This window comes from Pseudorca crassidens, chromosome 2 (assembly GCF_039906515.1).
Source record: "Pseudorca crassidens isolate mPseCra1 chromosome 2, mPseCra1.hap1, whole genome shotgun sequence".
Taxonomy (NCBI): domain Eukaryota; kingdom Metazoa; phylum Chordata; class Mammalia; order Artiodactyla; family Delphinidae; genus Pseudorca; species Pseudorca crassidens.
Window position 1 is genome coordinate 57,648,078 of NC_090297.1, and position 21,793 is coordinate 57,669,870.

General features: G+C 37.4%; 1 protein-coding gene and 1 long non-coding RNA gene across 2 annotated transcripts in view; one reads left to right on the plus strand and one right to left on the minus strand.

Annotated features, from left to right (window-relative positions):
• Window positions 1–21,793, plus strand: part of IL23R (interleukin 23 receptor) — a 53,167-nt gene that overhangs the window by 20,633 nt on the left and 10,741 nt on the right. The window contains exons 4-6 of the mRNA XM_067712749.1: window positions 274–434; window positions 4,495–4,640; window positions 10,221–10,377. Coding sequence (XP_067568850.1) covers window positions 274–434; window positions 4,495–4,640; window positions 10,221–10,377 — 464 coding nt within the window. The remainder of the gene's footprint in view (window positions 1–273; window positions 435–4,494; window positions 4,641–10,220; window positions 10,378–21,793) is intronic.
• LOC137210696 (uncharacterized) overlaps window positions 1–21,793 on the minus strand; it is an 82,403-nt gene that overhangs the window by 3,951 nt on the left and 56,659 nt on the right. Inside the window, exon 2 of the long non-coding RNA XR_010936668.1 lies at window positions 6,879–7,033. This is a non-coding gene — a long non-coding RNA (uncharacterized lncRNA). The remainder of the gene's footprint in view (window positions 1–6,878; window positions 7,034–21,793) is intronic.

The following is a 21,793-nucleotide window of genomic DNA, read 5'->3' on the forward strand; positions in this document are numbered from 1 at the left end:
TAAACATAAACATACCTACACACATATAAACTTTTTTATGTTAATGGGAGAAGGGGTCTATGAAGGCAAAAGTGCTTAGGGCCCATGAAAGTCATACTGTGGCCCTGGATGGTCTTGACTTTGTTTTAAAAAATTCTAAAAGTGAAACCAATTCTGATTCATTTTTAAGTAAAAGGTTGCCTTCTGAAAGCTAGCTAAAAAGATAGCATCAAAAAAATTGAGGAATAATTAATTCAAACCAACATAACTGGTGATCATAATCTTTTTTTTAAGTTTAGAGACAGAAGAAGAGCAAGAGTATCTCACTTCAAGTTATGTTAACATCTCCACTGATTCATTGCAAGGTGGCAAGAAGTATTTGGTTTGGGTCCAAGCTTCAAATGTACTGGGCACGGAGAAGTCAAAACAAGTGCAAATTCACCTGGACGATATAGGTAAAGAAAAAGAAATTCTGTAATGGCTTTACGAATAAACAACTAATTTGTTCTGACCTAATCAAATGAAGTTGAGATTTGAAAAGAGTTTCCCTAAAGTTCCTGAAGATCATGATACAGACAACAAGAATTACCCATAAGTCACTGCCTGAGACAAGCCAAAGATAAGTAAGGCTGCCATTGTGTTGTATATTCTTCCAGTCTTATTTCTACATGGGGTATGTCTTTTCACAATATTTACTGAGAACTTCTTATGTTTAACCATCGTTCTAAGGGCTAGGGAGAATGAGATAGACAAGGAAGATACTTCCTGTCCTAAATATCTTGCAATCTACCAGGGAAGAGGGAAAGAAATAAGGATTATAATAAAGTGTGATGAGTCTTATGTTGTGAGAAGTACAGCATACTAAAGCATTCTACTGTATATGCTATTTTGGAAGTTATGTTTTTGTTTGAAAAGTTCTACAAAAAACAGAAAATTGTGGAGAATTATGTAGACATCTCTATGTACACCAGCCAGATTCAACAAAAGTTAACATTTTTTGCTTCAGGTATTTTAGAACTTGCCTTTAAAAAAATAACAATATAGAATATATATTTCTATTAATTTAATCTATAATCTGTTTTTAATTAATATCTTTAATTAGTTCCTTATTATTGTTCTCAATTTTTCACCATCATAAACTGCACTGCCATGGACAACCTTTTGGCTGAATTTTTGCATAGTAGTTGTTTTTTTCCTTAAGATAACTTCCAAAAAGTGATTGCCCTTGAGCCTTTTACAACTATATCGTAGTCCTAAAGCCAGAGTACAGCCAAAGAGCACCAAGTGTGAATCACCTTCTCTCTGGAGATTCTAGTGCCAATTATTCCTGTTTTTGTTATTAAAGATGATTTCAGTAGCTAACATTTATGGCACACTTTCTTCAGTGCTAACTGCTTTTACATACATTATCTTATTTAACCCTCACAACAGTCCTATTCTGTAGAAGAGATTATAATTTACACATGAGGAAACCAAGGCTAGGTGGCATTAGAAGTTGAGTTTGCAGAGCTAGGAAGCCTCTAGTTCTAGTATCCTCAACTCCTATCCTCAGTCTTTATTTAAAGCACACTGCAATGTGTCTGACAACTTTCCTGCTGATTAATGTTCTAGGGGATGTGGCACCTCTTGGGGCACAACACGGGTATCCTTTGGGGACTACTGGGGTCTTTTATTGGAACTAATATCTCAACGTCTCAACTAAACTGAACTATCTCAACTAATAAGATTGGTCTAAAAATCTGTCCTTATGCTATGAATATTGGCTTTGAAAACAAACACTGCTGACTGTGGTGGTGAATAGTAACTCCATTGTACTGTATATTCTTGGACTTATAGTTCTCCACATTTTTGTAAGTTTACATTTTGAGGTAGGATATAGCCATAACATGCCCTTATCTTAAAACAGGTTCCCCTCAATGGATTAATGATGTTTAAAGGCTATTGTGTTCAGTATCATTTTGGCAGTATCATTTTTAGGAACTAGATTATGACTATTAGTCTTACTGCTATTATTACCATTGTTATCTTATTATGATCTTAGTGTCATTGCATCCATTTATTGAACACCTATAGTGTTCCAGACAATTAACATGCAAATCACATTTAATTCTGAAAACAATCATGCATGGTACCACTGTGCCCATTTTACAGACGAAGAAAGAGATAAAATAATTTGCTCAAAGCACATAGCTAGGAAGGAGGAGAGCCAGATGTCATCTCAGACTTGCCGACTTGCTGTAGTTAACCAGCACCCCACCTCCCATAAAGGGAAAATCTCATCTGGCTGTCACCTCCAAATCTGCTTTTCACACTGAACCAGGGAGCCTCTTGTTTAGAGTAACTCCACCTCCTTCTCTTCCTCCTTTCTCAGTATCCCAAAATGCACTCTTAGAAACTCAGGTTGAAAAGCACAGGTTGACAGTGTAGGAGGCTACTCCCAACAGAGCCCCTAGGTTATTAACGGATGAACTATATTCATTTGTGGCCCTTTAAGATTGAGACATTGCAAGTTAGATATATGAACTGTTCTATGAAACTGAAGACAGGGAACTCTCCTGGGAGCAATTTCCACATAACGGCTATGGGATTGGTCTTTAATTAAGTTAGGAAGATATGCTGAAAGGCAGGGCTGAATTAAGAGTGCAGTAACACTGCCAAAATGACATGTGAGAGGAATGCTTAAACTTCTCTTATAGAGAAATAAGTTTCAATATGGAAAATGCAGTGCCTTCCGGTTGCCATCTTGAACATTAGTTCTCCCCACTGAATAATTATAAGTAAATACATGCTGTTAGAAAGACACCAAAGAACTACAATATGGTTCTTTATTTCAATATAAGTGGAAACTAAAGATATGGCATCTACGATGGAATTGACGGTTTTTTTAAAAAATGTAAGATCTAATGGGAATGTATGAAACCAAAGCAATGAGAGCAAAAATTCAACATTCTGAGTCTTCTGTAACAAACTAATTGTTCAAGTACATATTATATAACATGTTTTTATTTGAAAAATATAAGCTCATTCAAACCTAAACCATCAGATCTCTATTGCACCGATCTGCTCTGTGCTAAGACAGATCTATCTTAAACTCAACTTACGTTTCTCATAGGACTAAGCAGACTTTTGCTTCCTCCCCAGAATATCTCTTTCTGCAAAAGGGTCTCGGAATGCTTGTGCTGTTACGTCTGTGGCAGGTCACACTCAGAGGTGGGAGACAGGAGGGGGTAGGTAATTTGTAGCCTTGAGGGTGCTTAAATGGTCCCAAGTGGTTTCAGAGCCCTGGAGATCCACTTCCCTGACTCTAGAAATCTCTGAATTCTGATTCTCATTACAAGAAGCTTAAACTAGCAAAAGGAAACCACCTATGGAATTCAGATGATAAAACTTCAGTATGGTAAGCTCTTTAATTAGATTAATCCTGCTACTACTACTTATGTTCTATACTGGGTTTAGCCCACGGATTTTATTTTAGGTCAGTGCTACTAGAAAGCAAATCTTTAATTTTTATATTTTTCTACAAATCATATATCTGTGCACATAATTTTAGATAATATTATTCACTGAAAATAAAACAAATTTCCCAAAGAATACTTTATAAACTTAGAATAAACAAAAAGGAAACTAAGTCATAGAGAATATTAAGCTGTAATAATGGCCTCTAAAAACACACATACAGGTTCTTGAGTTCTTTGTTAAGTAATACATCTAACAAAGTTATAGGTTTTCACTGTTCTACTATGCATATAGGAGAAATGGGAAATGCCCATGATTTTATTCTGTTCAGACAGAACAAATTTACAAGAATTTACACAGTTTAGAAATACAGAGCTTCCAGTTACACCATTACACCTACTACAAAAAATAACTAGTAAGATAACCAATCAGAATGTCAGTTTCCTTTTGAAAATCATAATCACAGAACACAGCAATAATTTGTAAAGTCTAAGAGTCTTGTGAGACTCCTTGTTCAAATCATACTTTCAAGTACAGATTTATTTTAATAGATAACAAAAGTTAGCAATAAATATAAATATTCATACAAGTTTCCCTATGACACAAGAGAATAAAAATATTATTGTGAACGATCTTAATTTCACATCTTACCAAATTAGATTCTCTGAACTAAATTTAGGATGCAAAACATCATTTCTCCCTAAACAGATGCGGGAAAGAAGAGATATCTTCTTTACCTCCTTTTTACATTCTTTTGTTAATAGGTCAAGCTTCAGAATTTCATTAGTTCGGAATACAGGGGAGTATGAGGTGGGAAAGGACAAGACAGAGCTCCATTTAACAGAAATGGAGAATGGGTGGAACAGAATTTTACTTAAGAACAGCAGTTTTCTCCTACATAATAGATTAGAAAACAAGAAAAATTTCATGTTAATTAGATCATGAGATTTTTTTTTTTTGGTACTTTGAGTTTTAACATTCTAAATATTGATGAAAAAATATTGATTTCTCCCTAGGCAAGTTTTAAGCTGCTGGATTTCTGTTTTTGTTTTTCTTTAGTGATACCTTCTGCATCCATTATTTCCAGGGCTGAGGATATAAATACTACAGTGCCCAAAACCATAATCCACTGGAATAGTCAAACATCAATTGAAAAGGTTTCCTGTGAAATGAGATACAAGGCTACAACAAACCAAACTTGGAACGTAAGCTAACTTTCACTATTCTTTTGCATGTAAGTGAGTGAAAGAAAAGCCAGCCAATAGTCAGTGACCACAGTGGATGTATAATGATCTATTTTACATGTTTTTATCTGATTGTTCATGTAATATTCAAACCACTCTACTTTTAATAATGATGCTTCCAAATAGAGAGGTGTTTCCTGAAAAGGTCTCTTGCCTTTTGTAAACTGCTAAATAGACAAATGTCCAACTAGGACGGATTCATCTCTTTAGCTCCTTGTAATTCACTGTCTCTTAGGGTGAAATTTATATCAGTGATTATGAATATAAAATGTAAGTATTCTATGCTGAAATTTAACAGCCACCCAGGGAAATAAAATCTGTTCAAAGAACTTCAGATTTATGGGTGTCTCTTTTTAAATGAAAAATGTGCAAGCCAAAATGTAAAATTTGTTACTATATTAGTCTTAGATGAGCATAAGGTAAAAAGTGAATGTCTAGGCAAACTAATCATCCTTAAATACCAATGGTAAGTTAGTAAGCGTCTTAGGAGAGGCATAGGTACAAGGTTCATTAATAAAATCGCATCACATGACAGCACCTGTGAACATTATAGTAAAAACTCACTAATTTGAACTACAGGGTAACACTAGCCTGGCTGAAGAAAAAGTACCAATTTTAGTGTATTTGAAAACAAATGCCATTTTATTTTTTTTAAGTACAATAAACTGGCATTTAGTCAAAATAATTAAGGAATGGAGTTTATGGCTTTGCTTAATTAATAGTTATGTGTCATGTATGAATTTACCAGTTTTCAGAGAGTTAAGTGAAATGATATGTATTTATTCTCTGGTGATTAGCATGGCTCCAAAGTTTTCATCATTCTGAACATGAACGATATTGGCTTTGCTGTAGAACAATATGTTTAAAGAGTGTCAAGAAAATGAGGGTAAAACTATACTGATTTCATGACATACTCTAAAGACTGCTCTTTAAAAAGAAATCCCGGATGCCAAGTTGTTTATTTACCCTTGTTAATGTACATGAGAAATGCGATCTTTTAGTTGTTTAGATTACACTTGGATGCAAGTCCATGTTCTGCAACATTTGGTCAGTAACCAAATGAAGAGCCTGCTGGACTTCGTTGACTAAATAACTGCGGCATTTGTGTGCACAGCAACCCCATGCTTGAAGCCTAGGACGAGCAAGATTAAAAACTGCACAGCCAATCTTTTGCATATGTGGAATTTAGGTAAATTTGAAAACAACCCAAATGAAACTCTCATCCTAGATTCTGAGTGGATGAGGCTTTACTCTAATAAGACACCTGGGTAGTGTCAGGGTCATAGGATGATACTGAGAAGATGAAATTTCTTTATTTGGCATAATAAGCTATAAGAATGTTTAGAAAATAGAAAGGAGTTACAGTATCAGTATCCCTGAATAGATTTTCAGAAACCAACTGTTTTCTTGTTGAAATTCTTGTTCTCTGCTCCCCTTGGTGGTGCTACATATGCCACTGTGAGACTTGGTAACTCAGAGGTAAATCCGAGTTCCCTTTTCAAAACCTTCTCTTTATCAGAAGCAGGCAAATGGAGGAGCTGAAAGAATATTTGCTACCTCGTTTCATCTTCATCACAATCTTTTATGATAGGTAGTATCAGCTCCATCATCGAAATGAGGACACAGGGCTTGAAAAGAGCTTAAGCCAGGTTCTCCAAGCTTACAGAGTTAGTAACTTAATGCCTCTTACAGACCGTACATCACTTTGGGCACCCCAAAAATGTTGGGAAAATGAAGGAACCAGTTTCAATTCAATATGTGTATCCTATCCCTTTTACCATGATTCCTCCAAATGTAATTACTCACACAGATGACCTAAGTCCAGTTGGTAACAGCCAGAATGATGCTTTGTTTTTTACATTTGTTACCCATCAGTTTCATCTGGATCATGCATAAAATGTTGTCTTTACCTCCTTGTAAGGAGACAGGAAGCGAGAGTCATGAAGAGTGGGCAGACACAAAGGACTACCGATTTGTTCTTCCACCTCAGCTCTGCCTGCATCAGATAACTGATGGAAGGAAGCTCTTCACTTCAAAGTGGCAGACAGCTATGCACAAAGCCTTGTGGCTAAGCACATAGGCTCTGGAGTTCAAAGCCTGGCTCTACCACTTTCTGGTTGTGCAGCCTTGGGCAAGTTCCCTAGCTTCTCTGGGCCTCATTATTACCACACCTAAAAGAGGGATAAGATAAGCACCTACCTCATATGGTTTGGGGGATGATCAAATGATGGAAGAAGCTAGCCCAGAGCCTGGAATAGAGTTAATGTTCAGTAAATGCTGGCTGTTACTGTTCCTCTTCATCTTAACCTCCAGGAGAGCCATGCAGCAGGTGTGGTCGAGCCAAGGATGCCCACCTGAAAATCAAAATCAGTGCATTGAGGGTGTTTTCAGCTGTTTTTAGCTAAGCTGCATATAAATTACGAGGTATCAGCCAGTCCTTCAGGTGAACCTTCAAGGCTGACACCATGGGGAGAATACCTACTTGTTGGTTATCTTCACGGACTGTCTCCCTACCTCCCTGGCATCCTTGCCCACTTCTGTGTACCTTATCTCAGGAACATTTACCATGTTGTTTGTATTTACCATTTTACACGTGTATTTTCCCATCCTTTAACTATGAGTCCCTGGAAGACAGGACTGTTCCATAAGCATTTTTGTATTTCCATTGATATTTATAATGTCTGGTTCACAGAGATAGTATTTTGACACATTAGCTATTAGTATTATTATTATTTGCCTTTAATGGTGCCAACAGCAGTGATAGTAAAGTAGGGAAATCCTGACTAGAAGTTCAACTGAATGGATTAACATTGACTCGAGTCTCTGATTAAGCTAGACCAGGGTATTGGCAAACTTTTTATTCAAGGGCCAAATAGTAAACAATTTAGGCTTTGCAGGCCATAAGATCTCTGTCCCAACTATTCAACTCTCCATTTGTAGCATAAAAGTAGCCATAGGCAATATGTAAATGAATGGACATTGTTGTGTTCCAGTAAAATTTTACTTTTGGACACTGAAATTCAAATTTTATATCATTTCCATGCATCATTGAAATAGTCTTCTTCGGATTTTCTTTCAACAATTTAAAAAATGTAAAAACTCTTCTTAGCTCATGGGCTGCACAAAACCAAGCATTCACTTTTTTCCTGGAATGGCTAATAGAACAGCAGGCAGATAGCCAAGGTTCAAATCCTTGGCCTTTGCATTTCAAAAGTATAAATGCTAGTATAGGACAGAAGACTTGTAAGAAAATGTGATTAGTCATGACTGGCTCTCTCAATCCCCATCCCCCTTCCCTCTCACACCAAAGACTAGATAAAGATTCCTGAGCAGAGAGAGGGGGAAATGGGTGAGGGGAAGAGGTTGGTAAGGGGGAAGAACAAAAAGAGTTTAGACTTGGGTGGTTACTGAGCAGGACCCCTCATCTGGGCCATGCCCCAGGTTGGAAGTCAGAGGAAGTTGGGATTATAGAACTCTGAATAGGTTGAGATTCTCCCCTTCACCCAAGGATGCTCCCAGAAATTTAGGTGTAATCCTAAGAAAAGAGGTACCTCAAAATGATGGAGATTAAGTTTCTAGGCCTCACGCCTTCAGAATTGAGGCTCTAAAAAGAAAGCAGCTGCTATAAAAATAAAGTTATATTTCTGGCCCTTGAGGTCATACCCTCTGCATAGGAACACAGTTAGGTCCAGCTCTCTCAATGACTATTGTAGCCTCTGAAAGTATCATTTTGAAGGTACCATCTTCAGCTTGCAAGGCCCTAAGCAGGCACCTGGTTGGCCTCTTAGTAGAAGCAACTGTTAACAGTTCCATAAAATTCTTCTTTCTATTTTAGAACTCTGGCTGTACTTTAGGGTATTTCTCTTCTTAGAGGACTTATCTATAAACATAATGGCAAGAGACATATTGGAGAACAGCAACTCCCCTCCAAAAGAAGCTCATATGAAGCAGGGTGCATATGGAAGTCAAACTTCTGGCACTAATAAAAACTCTCCTGGCACAGGAGATCAGCTCGGTGCTTTGTGACCACCTAGAGGGGTTGGATAGGGAGGGTGGGAGGGAGGGAGATGCAAGAGGGAAGAGATATGGGAACATATGTATATGTATAACTGATTGACTTTGTTATAAAGCAGAAACTAACACACCATTGTAAAGCAATTATACTCCAATAAAGATGTTAAAAAAAAAAATTTCTCCTGGATCCCAGTAGCCTCTAGGGGTCTTCAGTCATATTTAGAAGAGCAGAAAATTTCAAGGGCCGTGGGTAGAAATGTGGCTTACGGAAACTCTGAATGATATCTTTCAGGAAACGTGATATCCCAAAACAGATATGTTTATGATTTTTACATTTTCAATGCATTGCAAGTTTTAAAGATTTATGTTAAGACTGGGTTTTAACATTAGAATCTCTAAATGACGTGTATACCTTGTTGTGTGTGTGTGTTTTAATCGTGATAGTTTTAACTTTCTCTTTCATGGTGACTGTTCTCTCCCAGTTGCTGAATAAATGCATTTCTAGACTTTTTTTTTTTTTTTTGCGGTACGCGGGCCTCTCACTGTTGTGGCCTCTCCCATTGTGGAGCACAGGCTCTGGACGCGCAGGCTCAGCGGCCACGGCTCACGGGCCATGGCTCACGGGCCCAGCCACTCCGCGGCATGTGGGATCTTCCCGGACCGGGGCCTGAACCCGTGTCCTCTGCATTGGCAGGCGGACTCTCAACCACTGCGCCACCAGGGAAGCCCTAGACGTTTTTTATGTTTACGTTTCAATTGTGCTTCACTTTTTTCAGTAGATCCACTATTACGACACACTAAGGTGCTGCGTAAATGCCTTGGTTTTTCTCTCGCATCTGAACCAGCTTGTCTGGGGGTCCTTTTTCATTATATTTTATAGCAGGTTGTAGTCCCAGAAAAATGATTTTTAAGTTTATCCCTCAGCTATTTTCTTGCTTATCTTCCATTGGATTTTCACGTTTCAACAGTCTTAAATGTTTTGTTTTCTCATATATATATATGAGAAAGGATATATATATCCTTGTAGAATGCATAGATCTGCAATAAGGACCAATTTAACAGCTTAGTTTGTAGGTAATTTTTTCCAAAAGTCATCATTCACAAGTGAAATTATTTCATCATTCAGGAAGAATTATTGATCTAAATATGCAACTGCAGAGAAAGAGAGAGAGAGAGGAGGGAAGACTGAATTCAAACAATTGCTATTATGTCCCCCTTTCTCCCACCCTATTAAAATCAGCTGTTCCAAAATTAAGACTATATTACATTTTGGAATTTCTTGATATTTAAAAGCTTGAAAGAGTTGTCAAACACTAAGCAACATGTATTTCACTTTTAAGGTTAAATAACACGTATTTGATTATCTTTGGCCATCTTTTATACAAAGTAGCCTATTCCTCTCTGTTTTCCCAGGGTCCTGGAACATAATAAGTGTCCCATACATTTCTGCTAAATGGAATAATTGTTTTAAAAGCACGGTGCATCATATCTTTATGGTATTTCACTATGGTTATTCATCCATTTTAGGTTAAAGAATTTGACACCAATTTTACATACGCGCAACAGTCAGAATTCTACTTGCAGCCAAACACTAAGTACGTATTTCAAGTAAGATGTCAAGAAAAAGCTAAAAGGTACTGGCAGCCCTGGAGTTCACCCTTTTTTCATAAAACTCCTGAAATAGGTGAGTGTATTTATATATTTAATCTCTTAGGCTTCTCTTTTGACTTCTGTCTCTTTTCTAAGTATATATTTGTTTCTCCTTAATTTCTATCAAAATCGACAAAACTATTCTAGGGCAGGTGATAACATTTAAATTGTCATTTTCCTTTGATTTTGTTAAGGCTGACTACAATTTATGTAATGGTTCTCAAACATTTCAGAGCATAAAAACCACCTGGGGGTGCTTGTTTAGTATGCATGGGATTACGTAATTCTCTTCTCAATAAAATCTAGCTGAGCTATTATCTTTAGGTATTTTCCTGCTCTTAATATTATTCGTTTAATTTTCTAGTCATTTACACATCGTTCAATAAAATCTTAGCCAAACAGACTCAATTGTAAGCAAATAATAAAATAAATCTATAGTAATTTTCATAATACTCCGTAGTGGCCCCATTATCCTGAAGATGTCTCCCTACTGTAGGTAGCTTATACACTAGATTAAAATTTTTTTTTCAGAACTGAAGTACTTAATTGTAATCAAAGCATTGTTAATAGCGTTCTTACTATAATACAACATCTTGGAATTGTGTTTTATGTTTTCAAAACACTTTGACATACATTATAAATATTGATGGACACCAAATAAGCAGAAGGTGCCAAGAGCCAGACAAGCTAAGAAGTTCTTTTGGTGCCCCCTACTGCCAAAATCTCAGAAACACATTATTAAGGGAATCATTTACAATACGGGTTATCAGTTCTCTTTTTTTAAAGTGATTTTTTAATTTAAGGTATTCTGTTTTAAGTTGATATTGTTAAAATTCTTAGGACTTTAGATGCCATTTTAGAATAGTCAGAATTTAGTTGATAATCTATTTTAATGAAATCTAAAATTGTTTAGCAAGATTATTCAAATTGATAATTAACATTTACTTACCACTTACAACGTACCACTATATAGAAGCTTGTTTGATCTTTACATTAGTCATATTTGGTAGTGTAATTGGCATCATTTTACAAATGAGGAAACTGAAGCATGATTTGCTTCAAGCATGATTTGCTTTAACAGCAGTTAAAGGAGAACACAAGTTTTCTTACTCACCACCAGCCCTCAGTAATCTCATCAATTTCTTTCTTTAACCAATTACAGTTGACCCTTTAACAACATGGGTTTGAACTCTGCGGATTCACTTATACACAGATTTTTGTCAATAAATGCTACAGTACTACACAGTCTGTGGTTGGTTGAATCCACGGGTGCAAAACTGGGATGTAGTGGAACCAAGAATACTGAAGGCCAACTATAAATTATACGGGGATTTTTGGCTGTGTGGAGGGTCAGCACCCCAACCTCTGTGTTGTTCAAGGGTCAACTATACATCAAAGTGGAGGAACAGCTTACTAAAATATCCTACAGGTTCAGTACAGTCAGCTCTCCATATTCATGGGTTCCACATCCACAGATTCAACCAACCACAGATAGAAAATATTTGGGGAAAAAAAGCCTGGAAAGTTCCAAAAGCAAAGCTTGAATTTGCCTCACACCAGCAACTATTTCCATAGCATGTACATTGTATTTACAACTATTTACATAGCATTTACATTGTATTGGGCATTATAAATAATCTAGAGATGATTTAAAGTATACGGAAGGATGTGCATAGGTTATGGGAACATACTACTCCATTTTAATTAAGGGACTCGAGCTTCCTCGGAGTTTTGTATCCGCTGTGGGGGGCGGGGGGGCGGTCCTGGAACTAATCCCCCATAGATACCAAGGGACTACTGTATAGGACCACAAATGTTCTCCTTTAAAAGTAAAGGCCGTAAAAAAAAAAAAAAAAGTAAAGGCCGTAAACCTCACATAGAAGGAACAGGAATATCAGCTACCCCGCAACAATTCTAAATGTAAAGTCTTTGTTTCCTAAGGGGGAGAAAACCACTTAAGAAGCAAACATGCCAGTTAAAATGAAATATCCCTGAAAACTTGCATCTATCCATGTTTAACATGTTAGCTAAGAGGAACCATAAACTATTGTCTTGGTACAGATTCCTTTCTAAGACACATTAAAGAAGAAACAGGGAAAGTGTGTTAAGGAAAGTACTAGTATTAAATCTTTTCAAAAATTTATCTCTTTTTATCTATTTGTAAAAGCAATGTAAGTCTGTTGTAATATGCAACCTAGACATAAGTGTTGTTTACATTTTAATGGATTTAATACTAGTTTTTTCCTATGCACATATTTTTAAATGGTTGATGCTGTGGTATATGTACTGTTTTATATCCTGATTTTCTTACTTAATCTACTTTGTTGAATTTAAAAACCTATTAATGGGTGCATTCCAGTTTATGGATGTAGTATAATTTAATCATTTCTCTATTTAAACAATATCTAGGTTATTGCATTTTTTCCGTTATCAATAAACTTCTTTGAATAGCTTTGTATATGAACTCTCCTTACGTCTTTAGGTCTTTTTGGATCAAGAGTTAAGCACATTTTAAGATGTTTGATGCAAGTTGCCAAACTGCTTTTCAGTAAATCTTTAATATCAATTTCTTTTTAAAAAGGTATCCATGAAAAGACAGTAATTCATTTAAGTTGTTCATGAAGTATTCATGTATCCTCTACCATGCACCAGACACTTGCTAGGTACTTGCAGAACCTCAGTGAGCAAAGGAGACAAAGATCCCTTAATTCTAGAGAAGACAGTCAATACAAAAGTATAATAAAAAGTATATAACATTATAAATATAGAAATCAAGCAGTAAGAATCAAACCTCACAACTGAAGTTTGAATTGTTTCATAACCAACTTGTTTAATAATGGGGTTTTTTTGGCTAAACTTTCCCAGTCATTAAGGTTTATTTATTTATGAAGAAACACAGCCCAGGCAATACTTCACCCTCCATGCAGGAATTTCCTGGTTTTGTTCTCTAAAATTCTCATATGTGTATCACTAAACTGATTCATCCTGAAACAATGTGTTTCCAAAATTATGCCCAGATGGCACAGCAGGACAAATCATGAAGTAGGTACGGCTTTTCCTGCAGGCCCCTAGCATTCTTCTGTACCACTTTCCCTCTGGACAGCGCCTTTCCTTGGTCTTTAAAAACCTGGTCTCCAAAAGAAACCAAAGGAACTCAATTATAATAATGGTTAAATGACGTATTATCTTTTCCTTCCTTAGAGTATTTAGACTTCAATGGAAAACAAAGCCTTACACAGTAGTCCCCCCTTAACAGTTGGGAGACATATTCCAACCCCCCCAGTGGATGCCTGAAACCACGGATAGTATTGAACGTTATATACGTTTTGTTTTTTTTCCAGTACATACACACTTATGATAAAGTTTAATTTCTAAATTAGGCACAGCAAGAGATTAACAACAATAGCTAGTAATAAAATAGAACAACTATAACAATATACTATAGTAAAAGTTATGTGAACGTAGTCTCTTTCAAAATATCTTGTGGAAATTTAATGCCTTTTGCATCTTAACTAAGCACTTATCACACTCTATAGCTGTAACTTTTACAGTTTCAGGTATGACAGCAAAACTAGCACAAATTTCTTTTTCCCTCTTCACAATTTCAAGGATAGAAGATTCATTCTTACCGTACAAGTTAGCAACCTCAGCATAGGATTATTTTTCCTTCCTTAATAAGTTGAGAACTTGCATCTTTTCACTTAAAGGAAGCACTTTACGGCTTCTCTTTGGCATATCCAAGTTGCCAGCATCACTGCACTTGTACTTTGGGCCATTATTACGTAAAATATGGGTCACTTGAACACAAGCACCATGATAACCAAGACGGTGTTCTGATAACCAAGATAGCTACTAAGTGACTAACAGGCCAGATCCGTGGATGATTCCCATCTGGGGTGGGACAGAGCTAGACAACGTGAGATTTCATCACACTACTCAGAATGGTATGCAATTTAAAACTTAAGAATTGTTTATTTCTGGAATTTTCCATTTAATATTTTGGGGCCCAGCTGACCAAGGTAACAACCCAAGGAAAGCAAAATGTTGGATAAGGGGGGACTCCTGTACTAAAAAAGAAAAAAAAAAAATCAACCTTAGTTGATTACTTCCTCTTGGGCTTTAACAATCACATAGGAGAAACTTCTCTAGATTAGAGACTCACATTTTCCTACACTGGTATAATAACAAGAGGCTAATTCGGTGACTGAATCCAGGTGACTTCAGAATAATAAATAATATAGCTAACATTTACTGGATGCTTATTGTGTGTTGGGCACTGCGATAAGGATTTTACTCATCACTGCAGCCCTATAAAACTGTTATTCCAACTGTGCAGATGAAGAGATGAGGCTCAGGGAGGTTAAGCAGTTGGCTGAACATTATAGAGCTGGTAAATGGTAGGGCCAGGGCATAGCTCAGGCTGTAGGATTCCAGCACTCATCCTGTAGCTCTACTTCCTAAGAGACCTAGGAGGGTCCCATGTCAACCTTCCCTGGGCCACCTAACCATATTCTCCTCTACACATTAGCTAATATGCCAACATAACTTCATTTAATGTAATGCTTGTTATGAAATGCAAATGAATGAGAGAAGAGGGAACTGTAAGATGCTATCAACTATTTCTACTTTGGCAAAGAATACAAGATGTGGAAGCACGTTTGGGTTAAAGTGATGAGAATGAAACAATGGAAACTTTGGGATAGGATAGTGCAGTCTGAGATGAGGACAAAGTATACACGGGAAAGGTGACCTTGCCCAAGACAAGGCACCACAGGGAAATGTATAGTGTGTTTTTCCAGCTGGCCCTGGCTCAGGAAAATGTCCTGAAAGCAATGCTTCTCAGAGCAGGGTCTGTGGACCATCTACATTAGAAATGCTTGGTACTAGTTTAAAATGCAGACGCCTCAGCCTCTAGTCAAGTGATACTTCTGCAGCGAAGTGTAAAAACCAGTGTTCTGGAAGTTGGACACACCCTTTAAGAGGGAGAAGTGTCATGAAGGGTGTGGGTAGGAAATGTGGACAGAAAGGAGGAGAACAGAGTGCCCAAGCCATTGCCTTGGTAAGAGTGGTTCTGGGGGCCAGAAAAGGGTGGGCACATGAGAGTCTCAGGCCACTCTCTCTAGTACTGTCCTGTTCCCTCTCTATTCCTTTTCCTCCTGCCCACCGCTTTCTCAGTCACTGGGCACCCCAAGTCTCTTGGCAGCCCAGGATCCCAAGAAGCACGGGATGCAGGACCTAGGCTCCAGTAAACCATCACATCCCACGTTACCCCCTCTGCCTACACCCTCCCCTGCCTCTGGGTGTGAGGTTTCAGCAGAGGCTCTGAAAACCTCCAGGGGCTGCTGAAATGGCAGCTTCTAGACCACCAACCTGGATAGTCGCTGTAAAAATTTCTGGGGTCTTTAAGCAGTACAGAAAGAGCCCCAAAGGGGAAAAGATGGTTTGTCAGCATAAAAAACCAACACTGAAAATGTGAACATGAATTCCCTACTACCAATGTGAGGAGAGGTCTTCCAGGCAGGAATGTTTTTTTTTTTTTTCAATTCTGCATTGTAATACAGATCCCTTTGTAATGAAGAAAAGGTAGAGGCTTCTCTAATCCCTTTAAAGACAAGTCAGAAGCCTGAGGGAAGGGCAGTCACATTTCATAATGACTAATTAACTTGCTTGAATTGCAACTTGCAGTAGAAAAGTTTCCCAGAGAAATCATATTCTTTTTTTTTTTTTTGACAATTCTCCAGAGGAAGGCAAGTATAAGTAAGATATTAAACCACATCGTACTTTGTTCTCACAAAATACTGTTTGTTGTTGCATTACCAGTGACTCAAAGATTCTCATTAATTTTCCAGGACTTTTAGTGGCTTTTTAGCCACTAAAACAAATGTCATATCAATGGAACCAAATATAGGTGGTATTAAATATAATGCAAATTAGAAGTGGCACACAGAAAGTACTCTTGCAAAAATTCTGTTATTTGTAACTAGAGATTTCTGATTCATTCATATTGAGATGGATTATAAATTTGTAGATTTGTGGTTACTAAACTGGGTTAAACATATACACAATATTCCTTGAAATACTAATCATTTTAGACCCTTCATCTGGATTTATTTAATCTTTGGGTCCTGTCCCTAATAAACCACCAGCGTTTTGTAGAATAAAAAGCAATTCATAAGAGTTTCACAATTTCTCTGAGGTTTGCAATCCGGTAATAGAGAATAAAGATTATGCTTTTTCATGAGGAAGTAATAATCTCCTGTATTAGTTTCCTATTGCTTCTGTAAAATGTTACCATACATTCAGTAACTTAAAACAATACAAAGGTATTATCTAGTAGTTATGGAGGTGAGAAATCCAAAATAAATATCACTGGGCCAAAACCAAGGAATCGGCAGGACTGTGTTCCTTCCGGAAGCTCTAGGAGAGAGTTTCAGTGCGCTTTCCAGACTCTAGAGGCTGCCTGCATTTCTTGGCTTGTAGCCTCATCTTTCATCTTCAAAGCCAGAAGTATAGCATCTGCCAATCTCTTTCTCTGACTCTGACCCCCCTGCCTCCTTCTTATAAAGACCCTTGAAATTTCGTCCCTGTAATTTAGGATAATCTCTCCATCTCAAATCCCTTTTGCCATATAAGGTAATCTATACACAAATTCCAGGGATTAGAGCATGGTCATCTTTGTGGGGTCATTATTGTCCTACCATGTCTCCTCACCTAACCACCCACTACCAACAATTGCAATTTTTACCAACTACACAAGTTTTCACTGCGATAGGTGCAAGCAAAAGAAATAAAATCTGGTTCTCTTAAGCAGAAAGAGAATTATGGGAAAGATAGCTGGAAAGTAGTAGAAAGGCTGGCAAAATGATCACGGGCAGGATCCAAGGCCTGCAGGAACTAGAACCACAGCCAAAATCGCAGCCTAGGAAGAATCTGGTGAGAACTCTGCAGCTGGCACTGTGGTCACTGCCACTGCCTGCCCTGTGCCCTGGACACTCCACTGGTGCTGCTGCTACCAGACCCTGGATATAGCTGCTGCACCCATATTGGATTCTAAGCGATTTCCTGGAGCTGTGTGTCCTGTGTGAGGTGGGGAGGAGGGCATCTGATGAGCTAGGCTCAGGTCATCTGCTTGCAGCTACTTGCTGGCTGTGGGGAGAGGGGGCCTCTGCTCCATTGAGGCTACCACAGTGGGAAGCCCTACTGGCCTCCTACCTACCCTAGGATGCCCACAGAGTAAGTCCTGGTGCTGGGCAACTGAAACATGGCAAATGTCCACTAGACTGTTCAGACTCAGGAACAGGAACACGCTGGCTTGACAGCAAGGTTGCACCTCTGAAGAATCCTAAACCACTGGGTAAAACTTGGAAGCTGCCTATTCTTGCACATAGAATTTTGCTACACTTTGACATCAGACCCTCACCTCTGTGTGGTCCATGTCACTCAAGAAAATGTCTAGGTGGCTGCTGCTTTTTACCTTTTCCTTCTCTTATTCTTTCTCTTTAACAATATGATTGCCATATACATATTTCTTACCTTCTTTACTCTCTATGTACCAAGTACTTACAGCCTAGGAATATAAGCATGAAGACGGTCCCTTGAATATGCCTAGGCACGACCTCCTATCATTAATATACAAGGATAACACGGTAACTCATGAAATGATTCATAGTTTGACTTGTTTTTCGAGGTGTGATAAAGAGTTTGTTCTGATGTATTGTTTTCTCTGCCCTGGGCTTCTGGTGCCTATTTGATAGGTCTGGCCACTGTCTTTTGCTTTGCCATCTGACATGGACTGGGGTCAAATCTTCACCCTTGGCCCAATAATGTTGAATTCCAACCACAGAGCTAAATTGGCCTAGGGAGGGCTTCCCTGGTGGCTCAGTGGTTGAGAGTCTGCCTGCTGATGCAGGGGACACGGGTTCGTGCCCCGGTCCGGGAGGATCCCACATGCCACGGGGCAGCTGGGCCTGTGAGCCATGGCCACTGAGCCTGCACATCCGGAGCCTGTGCTCCGCAACGGAAGAGGCCACAGCAGTGGGAGGCCTGCGTACCGCAAAAAAAAAAAAAAGAAAAATAAATAAATAAATAAATAAATAAATTGGCCTAGGGAGATAGCATGTAAATGCTGTGAATAGCTGAGATTATTAGAAGAAGGAGAATAGAAAGAAATCAAAAGGAGATGTTTATGTTTTAAGAAAAACAAGATGGAAAAAAAACCCTTCACTAACTTGAAAAACACACCTTTAATATGGTTCCTCTTTCTTAAATATCTAGAAACTTCTGAAAGAGAAAGATCTAGAAAGGTCCCTGTGTCGGCTCTGGTCAAACCTCTAAGAAGCAGGCCTTGATCAGTGTGGCTCTGACACCAAGACTGGCAAGGACAAAAATAAACAAAGGAGCATTATAAAATGTCCATACCCTTTGGCCCAGTAATTCCACTTATAGAAATCTAGCCTTAGGAAATAAGCAGAGCTATGGAAAGGAGTCTTATGTGCAATGATATTTATTTAAAAGCTAATCATAAAAGTAAGAATTTGGTAACAATCTAAAAGTCCAATCATAGCAATAGCTAATGCTTATTAAGCTTTTAATTTGTATAAGGCATGGTACTAAGTGCTTTGTATGAACTATGTCATCAAACCTCATGAATGAAGCGTTGTTATTACCCAATTTTACAAATGAAGATACTGAGTCACAAAGCAGTTAAGCAACTTGCCCAGGGCCAAGCAACTCCAAGTGGTAGAGCCGGGATTTGAACTGAGTTTCATCTGAATCCAAAGCTGGTTATTTGAAATCACCAAGCTATACACTTTTTTAATGGAGGATGATTGAATAAACACAGTACAAACATCATGAAATATTAAATTGCCATTAGTATGATGATTTTGAACAATTTTTAAAAAAATTTTAAAATGTTCATGATATAATATTAAATTTAAAAATCCCAGACACAACATTTAGTAAAGAGCATGATCTCAACTAGGGTACAGATATACACAAAAGACTGTTAACAAATGTAAAAAAATGATTGTTTCTAGTTTGTGAACAAATGTAAAATTATATTTTCTTTTTCATACTCTTCTATACTTTTCAAGCATCCTACAGTTAGCAAGTATTGCTTGTATAAAAGGGAAATAGTTGGTGTTCAGAAGAAGATAACTCTAGGCTGGAAGAGTCTGAGAATCAGTGCTCAATGGGTTAGCCCAACCATCGTCCACTGTGGTGGGTTCCGAGCCCTACAAGGCCAGGCAGCTCTAACACACTGGCCAGCCCCCAGGGAGCAATGGCTAAGTCTCAGCATGGGAGCACTGCTTGCAAGGCTGACTCAGCTGCCCCATCTGGAGCCATCCTGCTACAAAAGTGAGATTATTAATTAATGGAGCCAGTGACCAGCACAAATTACATGCCAGAACCAGGGAGGAATTTTCACTCTTGGACCTCTACCTAGGTGACTTTGGACAAGTCATTTATCCTTTTTATGCCTTTGTTTCCTCATCCATAAAATGAGGACAGTAGTACTATCTACCTGATTGGGTTGTTGTAAGAATTAAATGAGAGAAAGCATGTAAAGTCTAGTACAGTATCTGGAACATAATTAGTACTCGATAAATCATCACTTTAAAAGAATAACAAAACACACTTTGCCCCATGATAGACGTAGAGGGAAAGGCTGAGGAGGCTGATTTAACATTATCCCTAAGAAACAGATGGAATACATTATTGCTAAAACTAATTCCTTTTGAGTGGATTTGATTAAATTAAGCTGGTATTGGGTAGGCCAAAGAATGTAGTTATGCTTCTAGTTTTGTCCAAGAACAAGAAACTGCATCTTTTTTTAAAACCATTCTAAACTCCCTATAAACATACTGCCTTCTGTTAAGACTAACTCTAGTGTCCAATGTCAGTGTGTATAAGTTATATAAAAATTCTTACCAAATTAGAGATGATTTGGGGTTTCTGAGTATACTCAAATATATGCTGTGAGAGTAATAAAGCATAATTTAATATTCCGCTGCAGGGACAGAACTGTCTCTTTACAGACATAACACTGCAGATATTAAATAAATAACAAAAATACCATGAGATTTTTTTCTAGCATTTTAGGCAATACACTGACGATTAGAGTTGATATAAACAATGTTTTTCAGTCATGGCAGGTGGATTAAGGGGATGTATTAGAGGGTTTTTCCCTCTCTCTTTTATTTTTCTTATTAAAATTATTTTTTCCTATCATAGTTACTGCTTTTATAATGAAAAATATTAAGTATGATTTAAGAAGAAATGACCTAGCCACTTGGTGGCAGTATGTCATGAAGATAATAGTCTATATGGCTTCATTTCAGTCCTTCGCTTAAAAATTTTGTCATTGACATATATATACTACCATGTATAAAACAGGTAACTAATGAGAACCTACTGTATAGCACAAGGAACTCTACTCAATGATCTACGGTGACCTAAATGGCGAGGAAATCTAAAAAGAGTGGATATAGGTACAGCGTATATACGTATAACTGATTCACTTTGCTGCATAGCAGAAACTAACACAACATTGTAAAGCAACTATACTCTAATAAACATTAATAAAAAAAATTTGTCATTGGCTTGATTTCTTCTCTGACAGTTTTGTTTATAAATTGTCTTACTTCAGATATCTGATTCTTTGTGAAATTACCCTCTTACAATTAAGCATCTCTTTTAACTGACTTTAATTTAATCTAATTTAAATTAATACACCTGGTTGATTTGAAACTATGATAACAAAAAGACTCTAAAGGAAGATTATGTTTATTCTCTATTACGGCTAATAAAGCCCTAGTCAGATATGAAAATTATTTTTATGTGATGCAAATTAATAACTGACGTTTCATGCCAAATAACCACCTGTAGTTTATACAACAGAATTATATTAACCTGTATTAAAAGCCAACAGCACCATATATATTTTTAAATAAAAATGTTATCTTTAAAATAATGAAAGTGAAAACAAAAATAATCCAGCAACATATGCTGTAAACCCATGATTTTGCAAAATTGAAAGTTGTGTTACATTTTAATGTAATATTTTTCTTAAAATTGTAAACTAATGTAGATGCAGACTCCTGCTTGGGCTCCCTGAGAATGAACATAAGCCTGTAAAATACTAATTTAGATGAATAAACCTGGCTGTTGACCACTGGGGATGGAACCACATACTTAGGGAAAAAAGAGACGTAGTGAAGCACTGAGGAGCCAGAAAGAGCTGCTGATTTGTCACAATCCACAGTGAAACATTTCCCTCTTGCTGTGGAGAAGTGAGAATAAAAACACAGGAAAGAACTTTTGGCTTTTCTGATGTTTTCATCTTCTAAAATTCCCTACCCATTGTTCTTAGAAAACTACTCTTCAATCGAGCCTGTGTTTGCACCCAGATCAGCCTTTTTAAAACATTTCCAAAGACCCATAGGAAT